The 16,856-nt window shown below is 46.8% G+C and overlaps 2 protein-coding genes across 2 annotated transcripts; both read left to right on the top strand.

Moving 5' to 3' along the window:
* The first annotated feature begins 7,950 nt into the window (after positions 1 to 7,950).
* On the top strand, positions 7,951 to 8,721 carry LOC123157331 (citrate-binding protein-like). Its single transcript, XM_044575588.1, has 2 exons — positions 7,951 to 8,251; positions 8,338 to 8,721. The coding sequence occupies exons 1-2, from the start codon at positions 7,961 to 7,963 to the stop codon at positions 8,719 to 8,721; spliced, it is 675 nt and encodes a 224-aa protein (XP_044431523.1). The 5' UTR covers positions 7,951 to 7,960.
* A 4,583-nt stretch (positions 8,722 to 13,304) lies between these two features.
* Positions 13,305 to 14,136, top strand: LOC123155794 (citrate-binding protein). The gene is made up of 2 exons (XM_044573926.1): positions 13,305 to 13,595; positions 13,696 to 14,136. The coding sequence occupies exons 1-2, from the start codon at positions 13,305 to 13,307 to the stop codon at positions 14,077 to 14,079; spliced, it is 675 nt and encodes a 224-aa protein (XP_044429861.1). The 3' UTR covers positions 14,080 to 14,136.
* The last annotated feature ends 2,720 nt before the right edge of the window (positions 14,137 to 16,856 follow it).

The following is a 16,856-nucleotide window of genomic DNA, read 5'->3' as shown; positions in this document are numbered from 1 at the left end:
TGCCCGTCGCCATACGTCCCCGCGCCGTCATCCCCGTCGCCGCCGTAACATCATATACAACTCTTATTCTTTTTTTTGTTTTTAATTTTTTTATACTTTTAATTTATATAAATGCATGTTAGATTAATGTCGATTGTTAGATGATTATATAGAAATGTTAGATATTAATGTCATAGATGAATTAGATAGAAAATTATGTAGATAAATTAATGTCAAATGTTAGATGAATTAGCTAGATAAATTTAGGTATATGTATATGAGATTTGATGATCTAATAATTAATTAAAAGTTTACTATTGAACTAGTTGATCTAATAATTAATTAAAAGGTTTAAAAGTTTACTATATATATGAGATTTTAGTAAGAAGCTTAAAAGTAGTTTATTTTAATAAGTTCTTAGTTGAATTAATAGAGCTAGTTGAATTAATAGAACTAGCTAGTTGAATTAATAGAACTGCTAGTATAGTGTTTATATCAATTAATGTTTTAACTATATATGAACATAGAAAATGTGTGACGACGAGAATGATTTTGTTATGTGCGAATACTGCGAAGACGAGCGCGACACGTGCGACAGAAATTTCCTAGTTGATGTTATGCGTTTAAGCATCAAGCTGGATGAGACCTTCGAAGTTAATGCAGTAAGTCACAACGACAAGTCATTTTTCGTAATTAAGCATATGCTTCATTTGCTTCAACTTATAATTTTAATTTTTTTTACTATTCTACTAACGTATCCCCAGCCATGCAAGATTTTTTGTATTGGATAAGATAGGTTTCAGTACTATAAAAACTATGAAGGTAAAAAGAGTTTACTTGAAGACCAAGCATGGTTATACTTTCCACGCAAAATTATACAATGCAGACACCTACAGCTATTTTGAATGCAAAACTTGGCAAGCACTATGTAAGGCTTATGCATTTGAGTCTGATATGGTTATCACCTTTGATATTCGTCCGGAAGATGATATTGAAGGTAACACCGATATCTGGGTCGATGTGCAGACGCCATCAGTTCTACCATTATGTGAGTTCCTCAACCATATTTATGTCTTCAATATTGTTTATTTCAAAAATAGTTTACAACTAATTTCTACTGACAGCTTATTTCCAATCAAGCAAACATGTCCGGCGCTTGGTAGACAGGACCGTCCACTGTCCCGTGGCTGAATAAACTGTGAGAAGATAAGTCATTATGTTTCATGGCTTGTGGATCTTGATGCTGTCAAGAGAAATTATTTTCCTAGACTTGCAAATCTTAGTACTCAAAACATGCGACCAATAGTGTTTGTATTGAACTACGGTCACATGTATTTAGGAAAGATGATAAGATTTTTACTATTTGTCCTTAGTGCATCTTTTGCATACATTATTTTTTAAGCTAAACTTCATTGCTAAGTATGTTACTATATCATGTTCTTCAACAGGGAGTTCTGATGATAGTTGTGCCTCAGTGGATCTCGACTAACTGTCGCATGTCAATGGTTAGCTTACGGCCAAGACATCTTACATTGCACACGAGTGCATTCAAGATTTCTAAAACCGAGGAATGCTTAATAGTGAAAGACTATAGCAAAATTATGAATGATCGCAGAGAAGTACTAGGGGCAACAATTAGAAGCGCAACCCACGATTAGGAGACAGATTCATCTGCATGCTCCAATATGATGAATCAGGAGAGTTGCACATGTTGTATGCCATTTTTACCTAAGAGAGAGCAGCAGGAGTGATTAGCTAGTTCCTGCTCTTAGGGCCTGTTCGGCAGCTCCCCAACTCCGATAAATCCTCAAATCCAACTTCTTCTTTTTTTTGATCGCCAGCTTCCGACGCAAGCGCTAGCGCTCAAAAATTCGTTCGGCTCCTTGCTCCAGCTTCTGGTACGCATCAGCAGGCCAACTTGGTTGGGCGGGCTCGAGCCCAGCCGTCTCAACAGGTAAGGTGGGCTTAGGGCCCAGTCAAACACACGAGCACAGGGGAAATAGAAGTAGCGAACCGGTACGTGAGCCCATCAATTCACTTCGCGGTGACAGCTGCTCGTAAATAACGCCAACTCCAGATTCCTGATTTCTGAGATCGTCGAAATCGTAGCTCCAAGTTTGTGTACGTGCGTGCCGCTCCGATCCAGGAAGCCAACTTCTTGGAGCTGAGCCGTTCGGGCTAGCTCCGCTCGCAGATTTGCGGAAGCTGGGAGCCAGCGGGCTACCGAACAGGCCCTTAGTACTTGTCGTCTCATGTTCGTGTTTCGTCCTAAACTTAACTATTAGTGATTTGCTTTTGTGGTCTTAGTTATGAACGCTTATATTAATCTCATAATCATGTTGAACTCGATGATATCTTTGCTTTTTGTACAAGTGAATGTTTCTTCTTTAAGCTACTGTTGGTGATGATTACATAATGATGATAAAAATAATGGTAATGACTATATATATAGGGAAAATCCATCCTACCACCCGGTTGTAGTTATCCAACATGTCCCATATACTACCATTTGGTACTATATATACTATTTTATTATTTTAAATATGTTCATATACTATATCTAAAATATTTCAAAGCAAGTTATATAAAAAAATTGCATATGAGCCTATAATTTTTGTTATATTTGTGAAATACGTACATATTTGTACGTAAAAAAAGCATACTCAAAAATTGATACATACTACCTAAAAATTATTATATATACTACATAATCATTGTTATATACTACATAATACACGTACATACTGTCGGTTTCAACAGATACTACATACAACATAGAAAACACAAGTGGTGGTAACTAATATATATGATGATTATTAATTAGCTAGTATTGTTGTTGGTGATGATACGAGATGCAAGAGTTTTTATATTAATATGATGATGATGATAATGAGTTATTATATAATTTATGAAAGGGAAAATAAATGGAAAACAATCTCTAAATTAAACGGAAAACACAAAATTAAAGGGAAAATAAATAATAAAATCAAAACCTCCCAAACATTTTAGTACCAGTTGGTGTTACCAACCGGTACTAAAGGGCTCCCCGCCCCCGGCGCTGGCACGTGCCTCGTGGTGGCCCTTTAGAGCATCTCCAGCCGCGCCCCCAACAGGCCCCCCAAGGCGAATTTTTTGCGCTGGTGGCCGAAAAACGGCCCAGTCACGCCCCAGGATCTCGTTTAGCGCCGGTTTGGGCGAAATCCAGAGCCGGCGATCCCGCCCCGAACCCAAGCGGCCTGGTGTCGCCTGGGCGCACAGGCACAAGCAAAAAGCGGCGTGGGACCGCTCTGTCGGCGACTGGAAGCCCTTTTCCTGCTATTTCCTCCCGCTTCCCCCCTCTCTTCTGCATTCCTCCCGCCAACCCCCCTACGCCCCTCCCTGCCTTTCCGCCCTCCATGCCGCCGAAGAAGTACGTGATGCCGCGCGCCGCGACGGATCCCACCGCCGCCGCCGCCCAGCCGAAGCCAAGGAAGCCGAGGGCTCCGCTGTCCAAGCCCCCGGCATGACCAACGACGAGTGGAAGGCGGATGTGGAGCGCTGAGAGGCCGTCACCGCCGACAGGCGCAACAGGGCCAAGAAGGCCAGGGAAAAAGCGGTGCACGTTGCGGCTACGGCGGTGGCAGAGCATGGGGCCGAACAAGCGGGGGCGGCGCGCGCGGCAGCGGTGATGAATCCACCCGGTGGGTACCCGCACCACGTGGCCTGGATCCAGCAAAGCGTCGACTCTCCGGCCGGGTTCTCGGCGTCGCCGCACTCATGGAGCACGCCCTCGCCTGGCTATGCCGATGGGGACGCCCATGGTGGCTTCAACCCCAACATCACCTTCCCCCATGGGCGCCCAGTCCAGCGCAAGCCCTCGCCCGCGTTCGCCGGCGTGCAGTACCCGTCGTACACGTACTCGCTGACGGACTACGCAGCCTCACCGACGCCACCTCTTCGCCGCGGCCTCTACTCACAAGCCTCATCCTCGTCGCATCTCGGCGACGCCGACACGACGGAGGCCAACATGAAGGACATCATTGCAGCCGGCTCGGCTGCGCCGCCGCCGCTTTCCCCGGGTTCACTGCGCAGGACGGCTCAATTGACCTCGCCGACATGGACGACGAGCTCGACTACGGCGAGGAAGAGCCAAAGGAGGAGGAAGAAGAGGAGGAGGAGCCGGCGCCGACGAGAAAAGGCAAGAAGAAGAAGAAGAAGAAGGCGGCCAAGTCCGGCGAGCCACGCATCAAATGGGCGTCTAAGGAAGAGGAGTGCCTCGCCGAGGCGTGGAAGGTCGTCTGCCTCGACCCGGTCACCGGCATGAATCAAAGCACCGAGACGTATTGGGACCGCATCAAGGCCGAGTTCGACGAGGGGAAGCTCGTCGACCCCTACTTCAAAGGCATGCACATGAAGCAGGGTCGAAGGCGATGGAGAACCATTGTTCGCTCATACAAACGGCGTGCAACAAATGGCATGAGCCGCCGAGCGAGAAGAGAAAACAGGGGCGAGGTGGGCTGTTTTGATGATGAACAACGCCGTCAAACTCGACTTGCTCCGGACCAGCGCTGCCGCGAAGCTCAAAGCGCAAGACGCCAAGAAGAGGAACAATGACCTCGCCTTTTTGATGGGCGGCGCCGACATGCTCCAGAGCGGCGACGAGAAGCTCAAGGCGTGGTTCTTGGCCGACCGCAGCCTCATCCTGAACCAGATACCGGCGACGCCGACGCCGCCGCCCAGCCCGATGGCTGATGACGATGCCTCCGTGACGCCCAGCACAGAAGCCGCACCGAACTGCCCGGAAGCTGCGCCGACTCCTTCCAGCCCACGTACGCCGCCGTCGCCGCCGCCGGAGGTTGAGATCGACGTTTGATGCACTCCTTCCGCGTCCTTCCTCTTTTGTACGACGAACTACGTTTGATCGCCGAACTGTGGCACCGAATCGCCGAACTATTGTGATGATCGCCGGTTTGTTGTTTCTTTTGAGCGGGAATGATGGATTTCGAATATGGAACGCCTTCGGGGGGCGGTACCTGGGCGCGTGGCTGGGGAGAAACGAACCACAGGGGTTGATCTAGCGCCGGTTCGCCCCCAGGCCGCTCTTTTTCGGCGCCCTGGGGGGCCGAACGGCTGGAGATGCTCTTAGCGGCGGTTCGTGCAGAACCGGTACTAAAGGGGGAACCTTTAGTCCCCACCCTTTAGTGTCGGTTACAGAACCGGCACTAAAGGGCCTTACGAACCGGTGCTATAGCCCGGTTCTGCACTACTGAGATGGCCGGCTATGTATAATTTTTGAAAAAAATAATTTTGGTGTAATATTTCTGAAAATTAATCAAAAAAGTATTATTTTAAAAAAATAGCGGGAAATTAGGCCTTAGATCCTTTACGAAGTAGGATGCTGCTAAGATCAGGGACCCCGTGTCGTGCGGTACGAGCGCAAGCGCTAGTAACAGGTGCTGCCTTCTTTTCCAGAGGCTGCTGCGCACCTCCAATTGATTGGTCTTGATCGCCTAGCTCTGTATTCTCTATGTATGACTTGTTTTTTCTCCTAAAATGGCTCATTCATGCAAATGCAAGGAACAAAGAAACAAAGGGATTTGCCATCTTTCACTTTTATTAGTCATTAGTAATCAAATCAAAGTGATTATTCAGAAAATTTGGGATGATTCGATTTAAACAAGGATAGAATGAGTGCTAAAATACACTCATCATGGTGCGCGTCCCCGAGCAGCCGTGCCTTGTCGCCTTGCTCCGACCGCGCCAGAGACTCCCATCTCGATCCTGCGCGCTGCCACAAGCTTTGTGCATGCGGTTGCGACCACTAGGCCATGTGACCGGTCTACCAGTTGCTAGGTAGCTATCTGCGCTCCACCACACTTGGGCACCCATCACCCCTAACCAAACGCCCGAGTGAGATTTTTTTGTTTTCTTTTTCGCATATGGATCCCATTTGTAAGAGAGATGGGAGAGAGTTCTTTCACTTTCCTTTGTTTATGAATGGTTCCCACCTGTAAGAGAGAGGATCGCCTAGTTTTTCTTTGATTTTTACCTAAATGCCAGTTGCCACTGCCCAATGGCATTTTAGACAAAAGAAAATGATCAAAGCCCTTTAACTGAAAGGAAACGACGTGAAAGGGTATTTCCGTAGAGACATGTAATTTAAGAGGGGCAAAAGTGAGCTTGATTGAAAATTGGGGACAAATGTTATTAGTGGGACTTAGTTAAGGGCAAACATGCAATTGGCCCTTATATCTATTTTCATAAATACCTCGACGCTTTTCAATCGTTAATACATAAAGCCTGATAAAAAAATCAGATCATGAATAGCGATGGTTCAAGCCCATCAGATCGAAGATCTATGTCTACAAGCACATCTGCTTGGTGCGAAACAGTAAGTGAAGATTATGTCATGTTGCTTGGCGTCCAGATAATATTTGGCAATGCTTCTCTTGGTGCTACTGTTTCCTACCTAAATGTGAACATTTGTGTACTGTTGGTCTTGCTCAATTATTTTGTGCATTTGAAATTTTCATAACAGAGCAAACTTAATTTGAAGGAAATATCCTAAGAACTCCTTTGAGATCGTCTTCGATGCTTGCTCTTCTTTGTTGTCTTGGGAAGGGATTCAGAAGGCTAAGAATGTTGATACTCTAAAAAGAGGAGCAGAGCTGCTTAGATCCAGTGTTGTGAACATGATGATTTGTGCAACCACTCATGATGCTCAAGTGTCGGCGGGAAGCTGAAAATTTGAAGGGTTTGTCGGCGGGAGGGGTTTTCGCCGCTACTTCACTCGCTTTATTGTGTAGCTATGTCTGTCTGTTTTGCATATGAGCAGTTGTGGGTGTGGCTAGGTCTTAGCCGACTGAGACTTTAACCAAGTCAAGTCAAGTGACATAACATGTAAGAAAAAAAAACTAAGAAGAAAATTTTGCACGGATCTTCATGTAAGATCCCACGGATATAGCATGGATTGAGACTTGGTTAAGTCTTAGTCGACCGAGATTTAGCAATCCCGTTTGCATATCGTAATGCCCTTCCCTGCTAGGCTGGTGGTTTGTTGGTTAGGATAGTTTGAACTCTGAATAAGTGTAGCAGGTTTTCGCCCCATAGTACTCGTGTTTCAATTGCGCGTGAGTGCGATAGGTTTCATGCTATTGTAGAACTCGTTTTTCTCTTTCTCGTCCCCTTTACTCTATTCTGTAAACTGATGTTTTCGTTATGTGAGTAATGGAAAGGGGTTTAGCCCGGTTAAAAACAAGTAGAGATGATGTCCGTTGCATCTGAGATCGACGTCCCGTCAACAGGTTGAGGCGGTACACAGGGTTCTACCTGAATGTTTTGACAGTAGCGAATTTTTAATTCTGCAGAGTTCAAAGATTTGATGCTCACACTATCTGTTCTGATTAGTTTTGTTCCCCGAATCCCAGCTGAGGTCGCAAGAAGCAGCCGCTTTCGCGAAGCGGATGAAATAGAACTACGATTGAGACTTTATCTTCCTCGACTATGTAGGTGTGCATGGGTGCGCACGGATGTATTTGCCCCCATGCTAGTTTCTACAGCATGCACGTCAGTTGAAAACACCATGTAAAAATAAAAACTCAAGTATCCTCCGTCGAGCAGAAGAAGAATTTCCTTTGTCTTAACTCCTTGCGGTCATCCAAAATTGAACCGCCGTGTTCACCTAGACAGACAGCAGATTTATTACCGCGTACGAGGGTTGAATTCTCGTCGGTAACACAAAATAACAAGGTGCCGTCGGTCATGTTGAGCAACTCAAGCTGCATGCGTCCAACGTACTTTGATAAATCTGCATGTGACAAGAGTCCTACTCCTAACGAAAGAGGTTCCCCCCAATAAAATGATGTACATCCTAGTACACTGATAAATCGCCAAGGCCTATATAAACCACAGGGAACTTGATCATCATCACAAGTAGTCTCTGCATAGAGAGACAACTGAAGGCAAAGCAGAAGCTACACGCGTACTCCATAGCTTAGTACACATGGCTCCTCGCGCTCTCTCTTGGATCAGTGTCTCTCTGCTTGTCTTCATGGCGTCGGGGTCATGCGTTGTGGCCAGGGGCGGACGGGCACCCAGAACCGCCGACCCGACCGATGGGTTCACGGCGGTGAGGCTCGGCGAGAGCAACTTCGCGCTACAACGCCCGTTCGACGAGGTTATCGGCTCACGATACAGCTTCGACGGCACCGTGCGGAGGCTGTGGGTGCTCGCTTCCGACAAGCCCCATGTCCGCCAGAGCCGAACAAAACCAAGGACTGAGATCAGGATGACAGTAAGTTAATCATCACATCATTGTTACGATTGTATTGGGGCTGTAATGACGATTTAGATGTCATGCTGATCTTCTTCTACTTGCAGGGCTACGACTATAGCTCCGGCGTGTGGCAGTTCGAGGGCTACGGGTACGTCCCCTCCGGCACGACGGGGGTGTGTATCATGCAGGTGTTCGGCGCCAGCGACGGGGCCAGCACGTTCATGCTGCGCGTCTACGATGGTGCGCTGCGCTACTACGACCGGCAGCTAGTCGAGGACAACATCTATGACAGGTGGTTCCGGCTGAACGTGGTCCACGATGTCAAGGCGTCGACACTCACCGTGTACATCGACGGCGAGCAGAAGCTGCGTGTGCACGGCCGCGGCGGCCACTCGTACTTCTTCAAGTTCGGCGTGTACGCGCAGAACCACGACTCCAGCCGCATGGAGTCTCGCTGGAAGCAAGTGAGGATCCTCAAGAAACATTAGAATTACTTGTGTTATTACGTGTATGTTTGAGGGAGTTGTTATGTTTGTACTACCACGCGGAAGGTGTGGTGAGCAATCTTCAAATAATTCGAATTATGTTTGTACCTTTTATCGATGGAGTTCAATGTTTGTTTGTTATGAGATCCAACTTGTTCTATCTTGAAGAGAAGAAATCACGCCACAGACCACCATGATCCCTTTCTTCAAGACGTTTAAGTCTATGTGACCACAGACTAAGGTTCATTATCACATTGCTGATTACATCAGTTTGGCCGAAGTCTTTACTGTCTGCAGACGACCGAATTGTCAGCATCCCAGATCTTCCACAGTAAGTAAAAGCGCGGCATTGTGGCCCAAAGAAGGTGTCTTTGTTTGACCAGAAGAAGTATCTTCATTTTTTTGTCAAACCACTCAATGAGTAGTTTGAGTACAGTGAAAGATCCCATTAAGTCTACAGCAAGTTAAGAACATGGGAAAGAAGAACTGACCTCCCTCCCTTTAGAGAGCTCTCCCACCAGAGAGATGTCTATCAAACGTGTCAACAAGGGGTTCGAAGTGTGTTGAGTGTAGTTTGGTAGGTGATAGTGGAAAACCTAGATAGGTCTGTGGAAAGGATGCAGCTGGCTTGCTGTTGAGATCAGTCGCAAGGATCTGTCCTCATCACTTACATTTTAGTGTCAGGAACATGGTTTTTTTGAATTTCAGTTGGAAACCCGTTGCCGCGGCAAAGTTGTACATGATTTGTTTAAGGACTTTTTGCACATCTTTTATTGCCCAGAGAAGGATTAAAGTGTCATCGGCATACCGAAGAACCGGAGGTTTAAAGTTGTCTTTGATGAGGTGATGTAGCTTGTCTGTTTGGGTTGCGCGATTGATCAGGCGTTTCAGGACGTCAACAATGATTATCAAGATGTTAAATCTCTCTGCCTTCTTTTCCTCCTTCACGTCGAAGTGCTTAGCACACGCCTCCCCTTCACCGCCAAGATGTTCTCGATCCTCGCCGTCATCTTGGCCGCCTTCCGTTCTTCCTTCCCCTTCTCCTCCTCCCACTTCTTTAATCAAAACACCCTTCTAACATTCATGGGTGATTATTTTGTTGGATTGGTTGGATCACCCTCTTCTTGTTCAGTGTCGATACCAGTAGTCTTGATGGAGTTGGCAATGGATAGTCGTCACTTGGGTTGCTCATTCAACTTCAATAAAGAATACATGAGGAGAAAGTTCCTCTTCTCCACCTTCAAGAACATGTTGCACTCATAGGAGGGCTAGAAAGAAAAACATTGTCAACAAGTTGCATATCTTGTCAAAAGACCAACACAGAGAGCATATTCAGCCAATAAGTTACATTACCGACCAAATTTCCAACACATATAACAACTTACTGCTCGGTGATTAGTGAACACTTTTCCATGAACGATTAGTTGTTTTAAATGACCGTAATACCTGCTCACAACCTCTTGGATGGTGTACCATCGATGGTTGAGCAACTTTGTCCAACGACTGAGGATGAGTTCGTTGCAATATGGCTTGAAATTCTTGTGATTGTGGAACCAAGAATGGATATTGGACCAAAATGTTGCGCTATTTTGCTCAGTTTCATGGATTAGATAGAGGCTAGTGGTCAACCACGCATCGCACAATAACTCATCCTCTCGCATGTTGAAACTTTCTCCTCTACCTATCTTCTTCGAATTGGCCGTCCAATCCTCCGGATCAAGGTCGTCGTCGCCGTAATAGTGCCCTGCTCCAGCTGCCCGTTGTACAATTTTTTGTCATTGGATGTGCGTTCCCGGCTAGGTGTACATGCCTTGTTGCTGGGGGTGCACCTATGGCTTCGAGTCATCCACTTGTACGTCCTCGAAGTAGTCTTTGCCTCCGTCGTTGATCATCTCAAACAAATGCATATCTACGTTGTCATACGCCAGGTCGCCCCGTTGAGACATGCTGGCGAACAGAGAGCAGGCACCAGACTGATCCACACCCAGCGTCCGCAACTAGACAAGCTGCGTCGATGTCGAGTCGGCAAAAGGGAGCGGCACCGTGCTGACGTCGATACAATATGGCATATGCTTGGCGGCGGAGGTCGGTGACTGCAGGCCAAGCTTCTTGGCGGTGTAAAAAAGAGGGGCTGATATTGCTCCTTCCAGGACGATGTGTGCATGGACAGTGATGCAGACGGCGGCGGCGCCCCGCGTCCTGGCCCATGCACCCTGCCTGTGGCCGCCCCCGCCGCCCTTCTTTTTGCTAGCCACCACGTCCTCTGCCTTCGCTTTGAGGCAGCGGGCTTGCCATGTCATCGAGATGATCTTCCGAGCGGCCACCTTTTTGGGATCCTCCACCTCTGTCGTCTCCTGTATCTTTTCATATGGGTCCATGTTGCGAAAGAAGCGAGAAGTGCGGGAAGGGTGGATGGCGGCGGCGATCAAAGCAGAGATGGGGGAAGGGGAAGGGGTGGCACCTCAAAAGTACGTACCGCTCCGAATGTACACTCTCCGCCTTGTTTTGGATGTGCCGGGCGTGTCGGAGTCCTACACAGCCGAGGTTTGGACTCCTAGTTTGTTTTCTTCCGGTTTACAGGAAAACGGACACGTGGACTCGTCTGCGAACAAATACATGCCTGCGTTGGCTGGCTTGCAGCGTCCGGACGCTTGCGGACGTTTTGAGGGCCCGCTTGATGCCTGTTGCATCTGAGACTGAGGTCCCACAACTATCGAGAGGTCGAAGCGGTATTCAGGGATTTTAATAGAGTGCTTTGAGAGTGGCAAACTTGCATTTCTTCAGAGTTCAAGGATCCGATGCTCCCCTGAAAATCGGGGGGAGAGAGTTAATTTGTGTGAAGAGAGCCCGTAAAGGTCCGTTGTTTGTCCGTTGATATAGGATTATCGCTTAATTAAATAGTAGTAGTACTCTCATGAACTTGAGTAGGGTGTTTCGGCGCCCAGGCTAATTTGCACCCGGTTAGAAAAAATTCGTAAAAAATTCAAAATAAATTCAAAAAATTCCAAGTTTTTTTTATGCGGTAGACAATTTGATGCGTGAGGCCTGCTCCAAATTTCAAGTCATTTGTGCATTTGAGCAGCTCTCAGCAAAAAAGACAAATCGGACCAAAACAGTGCGTGAACAGTAAACATTTTTACCGGCCCTCCATTTGTCTTTTTTGATGAGAGCTCCTCAAATGTTCAAATGATTTGTAAATTGGAGCGGGCCTTACGCATCAAATTGTCTACCTCACAAAAAAATGGAAATTTTTGAAGTTTTCTAGTATTTATTTAATTTTTTTCGTCAGCATGGGTGCAGATGAGCTCGGGTGCAGAGATGGATTTTCGCGTGAACCTTTTTTTTTCGCAAGGAACAGCCGCTTTCGTGAAGAGGATGAAAGTAAAACTACGATTGGGACTTTCTTCCTCACATCTATTTCTATATGTAGGTGTGCATGGGTGGGCACGGATGTATTTACCCTCACGCTATTTCTATTAGTAGTCTCTAACGCATGCACGTACGTCAGTAAAAAATATCAGGTAAAAACTCAAGTATCCTCCGTCGAGCTGAAGAATAATTTATATTGTTTACTCCTTGCTGTCATCCAAAATTGAACCACCGTGTTCACCTAGACATACAGCAGATTTATTACCACGTAGGAGGGTTGAATTCCCGTCGGTAACACAAAAATAACAAGGTGCCGCTAATGCTAATTGCCGCCTGTTCACGTTACCTACTCAGAAGTCAGTCAGTATCACGTTGGACAACTCAAGCTGCATGCGTCCAACGTACCCTCTGCGTCTAATTAAAGTTCACGAGAGTACATTTCAAAAAGAAAAAAGTTCACGCGAAAATCCATCTCTGCACCCGAGCTCATCTGCACCCATGCTGACGAAAAAAATCAAACAAATACTAGAAAACTTCAAAAAAAAAATCATTTTTATGAGGTAGACAATTTGATGCGTGAGACCCGCTCCAATTTTCAAATCATTTGGACATTTGAGGAGCTCTCATCAAAAAAGACAAATGGAGGGCCGGTAAAAATGTTTACTGTTCACGCACTGTTTTGGTCGGATTTATCTTTTTGGCTGAGAGCTGCTCAAATGCCCAAATGACTTGAAATTTGGAGCAGGCCTCACGCATCAAATTGTTTACCGCACAAAAAAACTTGAAATTTTTTGAATTTATTTTGAATTTTTTACGAATTTTTTCTAACCGGGTGCAGATTAGCCTGGGCGCCGAAACGCCCTACTCAAGTTCACGAGAGTACTACTACTATTTAATTAAGCGATAATCCTACATCAACGGACAAACAACGGACCTTTACGGGCTCTCTTCACACAAATTAACTCTCTTCCCCCGATTTTCAGGGGTGTGGGCCCTCCACCCTCCCTAATCTAATCAGCAAAGGCCAGCTAAGATCAATCCGTGAACTCGGTAAAACCTTGCCCGTGACTCTAGCATCACTCTTAATTAAGTTGTGGATTCTCCTATCCTAGTAGACTGATTGATTAGTCCCACCCATCTCATCATCACAAGTCTCTGCATCCAGAGCACAATTTAAGACAAAGCAGAAGCTACACACATAGTACTATAGAGTACACATGGCTCCTCGCGCTCTCTCTTGGATTAGTGTTTCTCTGCTTGTCTTCTTGGCGTCCTGGTCATGCGTTGCGGCCAGGGGCACACGGGCACCCAGAACCGCCGACCCGACCGATGGGTTCACTGCGGTGAGGCTCGGCGAGAGCAACTTCGCGCTGCAGCTCCCGTTCGACGAGTCGACCGGCGCACGCTACAGCTTCGACGGCACCGTGCGGAAGCTTTGGGTGCTCTCCTCCGACAAGCCACATGCCCGCCAGAGCCATACCAGCCCAAGAACTGAGATTAGGATGGCAGTAAGTTAATTACGACGTCAGTAATTACTAGTCATTGCTATGTATTTCGTTTGGGTGCAATTAAGATTTAGTGATCTTACTTATCTTGTTCTACTTACAGGGCTACGACTACAGCTCCGGCGTGTGGCAGTTCGAGGGCTATGGGTACGTCCCCTCCGGCACCACGGGGGTGTCTATCATGCAGGTGTTCGGTGCCGGCGAGACGGCCACCACATTCATGCTGCACGTCTATGATGGCGCGCTGCGGTATTACAACCGGCAGCTCGTCGAGGACGCCATCTATGACAGATGGTTTCGGCTGAACGTGGTCCACGACGTCGACGCTTCGACGCTCACCGTGTATATCGACGGCGAGCTGAAGCTGCACGTCCAAGGCCGCGGCGGTCACTCGCACTACTTCAAGTTCGGCGTGTACGGTCAGCGCCGGGAGTCCAGCCGGATGGAATCGCACTGGAAGGACGTCAAGATCCTCATGAAAGATTAGAACTATTTGTGTATTTATGTATGTTGATGGAGTGACTATGTATTATTTATGCAGGGAGTTTAGTAGCACGTATTTATTTGTTATGATATATACAAGGATGTGTATCTTATATGTATGTGTGCAATATTCTTTGTAATGTACATTCTATTATTAGTTACTAGTAAAAGTGCCCGTGCATTGCAACGGGCAAACAACAAAATCTCACAAAAATTATAATGTCCAACATAAAAAAATCAAGTTCATAAAATTGCACAAATCTGATGTAAATCCTATGAATCAAATCAAATCAATATTTATTTTTGGCAGTGTTCGTCAGTCCACAAAATAAATGGGTAATGATATGATAGCTCACCATTGTCAAGAGTCTAGACTATATCGTTTTGAATGACCGAGGTGATTCGATGCGTGATCGTGATGACAATCGACCCCAAGAAATGATGTTGTAGTGTGTTCTGGATCAGGTTATCGGTTCCACTGTCCACCGAAGCAGTGGCTTTGTCCAGGACTCCTAGAGGGGCAACGTCTACACGGACGAAAAATTAACTACTTAGAACGATTCTATTGTTGATCTGGCAAAGCACTGAATCAAGCAATTCATTTGCCCGTGGGTCTATATTTCTATCAATTTGCTGACAAGCGCAAAAAAGTGCAGCTTCTATAGAACATGCGAACACAAGTATGAACAAAAATGGGAAGGAGGGAACAGGGATAATGGTAGTGTCAGCTCTCTTCTTCACAAAATAAAGAACTCTGGTTCAGGAAGATTATTTACAGAGTATAGTTTTGCTTGCTGCAATTGGAAGAATTCCCAGACAGTTATTTGTTCGCTGCGGAACTTTGCAAGGCATTGACACTATCCGTTCAGCAAATTATCTCCCCCAGTGCACTCCTATGATCCTACCATGAATTTTAAATCTGTAGAGGACCACATTATTGTTTAGTACTCCAAAAGAATTAAATGCGCCATGGTAATTTAAATTTTGATACATGCTTTTGCATACACAATGCGACTATGCTCCCTTATATTCATTGAAGTAGTGACAAACTCGTTACTGCAGCCTTTTCGAAAAAAGGGCAATGAATTCTTGGCTCAAGTGTAGGATCAGGAAAATGAGACTGACATCCACTGATGGGATAGTAGGCAAGATGAATATGTGTTTCTTCTGTTGGAACCAAATCCTTAGCCATGACATCATCAGTTTACTTACACTATGAGGAAAAATATTCACAGCTTTTGGCATAAAAACCTACACATCTTTCTCACCATGACTGAACTAATAGGGAATGATAAACTGATAAACCCTGAATAAAACATGCAGTCGACCCAACATAGAACTTTAAATCTGTAGGAGTTCCAGTCCATGAATTCATTTCTACTGGAAAAACATGTTTTGCATCTTATGTTTGCTGATCAAATGGTCATGATAAATCCGAAAGAAATCATCGGATCTGTTAAACTTGATATGACTTTTTGCATGTACCCTCCGCACGTCAAGAGGAGATCCTTGCTAACCGCACGAGGAGTAGTTAGGCTAGATACTCATGTAATATTTATCTTCTTATCTTTTGTATTCTTCTCCTCCAAGATGTATTCCTCAAACAACCTATACGCATATTTGGGCTTGCACCCCAACTATATAACACGAAGCACGTCGGCCAGGAAGGCTAAGACGTTTACCGCAAGTCGCACATGGTTTACAGAGCCATCTTCTTCCACTAAACCCTAGCGAATCCATCTCCACCAAAGTGCGCAGCATGTCTTCCTCCACCTCCTCCTTCCAGCCAACCCTCAACAGAGGAGTCACGGAGAAACTCTCCCGCACCAACTACATCCTGTGGCGGACACAGATCACACCGCAGCTGCGGGGCGCCGATGTCTTCCACTATGTCAACAACACGGCGACCGAGACGGCCAAAACCCACGTCACAAAAGATGCCGCTGGGAAGGAAACCGGGGGGCTGAATCCTCTCCATCCGCTCTGGGTGAAGGAGGATCAGCAGGTCCTTGGATATCTGCTCTAACACCTCTCCAAGGAGGTGCTCGTCACGGTGACTACAATCACCACGGCGCGGGAACTCTGGGTGGCGTTGGCGAGCATGTTCTCGTCGCAGTCACTCAGCCGCGTCAACAACATCTGCACAGCGCTGATCAACGCGCAGAAGGGCAACCAGTCGGTGTCCTCGTTCTTTGCCGCCATGAGGGGGCTCGCTGATGAGCTCGCCGCGGCGGGAAAACCGACCCAGGACGATGAGCTCATATCCTACATCATCCATGGGCTGGATCAAGTTTATCAGCCCCTCGTCTCTGCCTTGGACGCCCGCGTCACTCCGGTTACCCTTGACGAGCTCTTTGCCATGCTTAGCAATTTTGATCAGCGCATGGCATAGTACCACCGCTCCGGTGGCGGCTTCAAGTCCTCGGCAAACTCCGTATCCAGAGGCTGTGGTGGCGGCTCTCGCTCTCGTGCCTCCTCTCGTGGCAAGGGGAGGTTTGGATCCGGCGGCGGCGGCTACTCCAACAACACTCGCGGCGGCGGATGCTCCGGCAGCTCAAAAGGGTGCCGTGGTGGCGGCTCCAACAGATCGCGCCCGGACTTGCCTCGCTGCCAAATTTGTGGCAAGCCCGGTCACACGGCGTAGGACTGTTGGTACCACTATGAACATGATGATGGTGACTCCTCGCAAGACGAAGAAAAAGTTGCCACGGCTGCCGAATCGACACGAACGGGTACGTCGATAGTGGAGCCACCAACCACATCATCAACGAGCTCGAGAAG

Source organism: Triticum aestivum, chromosome 7B, assembly GCF_018294505.1.
Source record: "Triticum aestivum cultivar Chinese Spring chromosome 7B, IWGSC CS RefSeq v2.1, whole genome shotgun sequence".
NCBI classification, from domain to species: domain Eukaryota; kingdom Viridiplantae; phylum Streptophyta; class Magnoliopsida; order Poales; family Poaceae; genus Triticum; species Triticum aestivum.
The sequence above is the reverse complement of the archived record's forward strand: the minus strand, read 5'-3'. Positions and strand labels throughout refer to the sequence as shown.

Bases quoted from the DNA above. Each gene is read 5' to 3' on its own strand.
- LOC123157331 (XM_044575588.1), top strand. From the start codon at position 7,961: ATGGCTCCTCGCGCTCTCTCTTGGATCAGTGTCTCTCTGCTTGTCTTC. The intron at 8,252-8,337 runs GTAAGTTAATCA...TTCTACTTGCAG, and splicing joins GGACTGAGATCAGGATGACA to GGCTACGACTATAGCTCCGG.
- LOC123155794 (XM_044573926.1), top strand. From the start codon at position 13,305: ATGGCTCCTCGCGCTCTCTCTTGGATTAGTGTTTCTCTGCTTGTCTTC. The intron at 13,596-13,695 runs GTAAGTTAATTA...TTCTACTTACAG, and splicing joins GAACTGAGATTAGGATGGCA to GGCTACGACTACAGCTCCGG.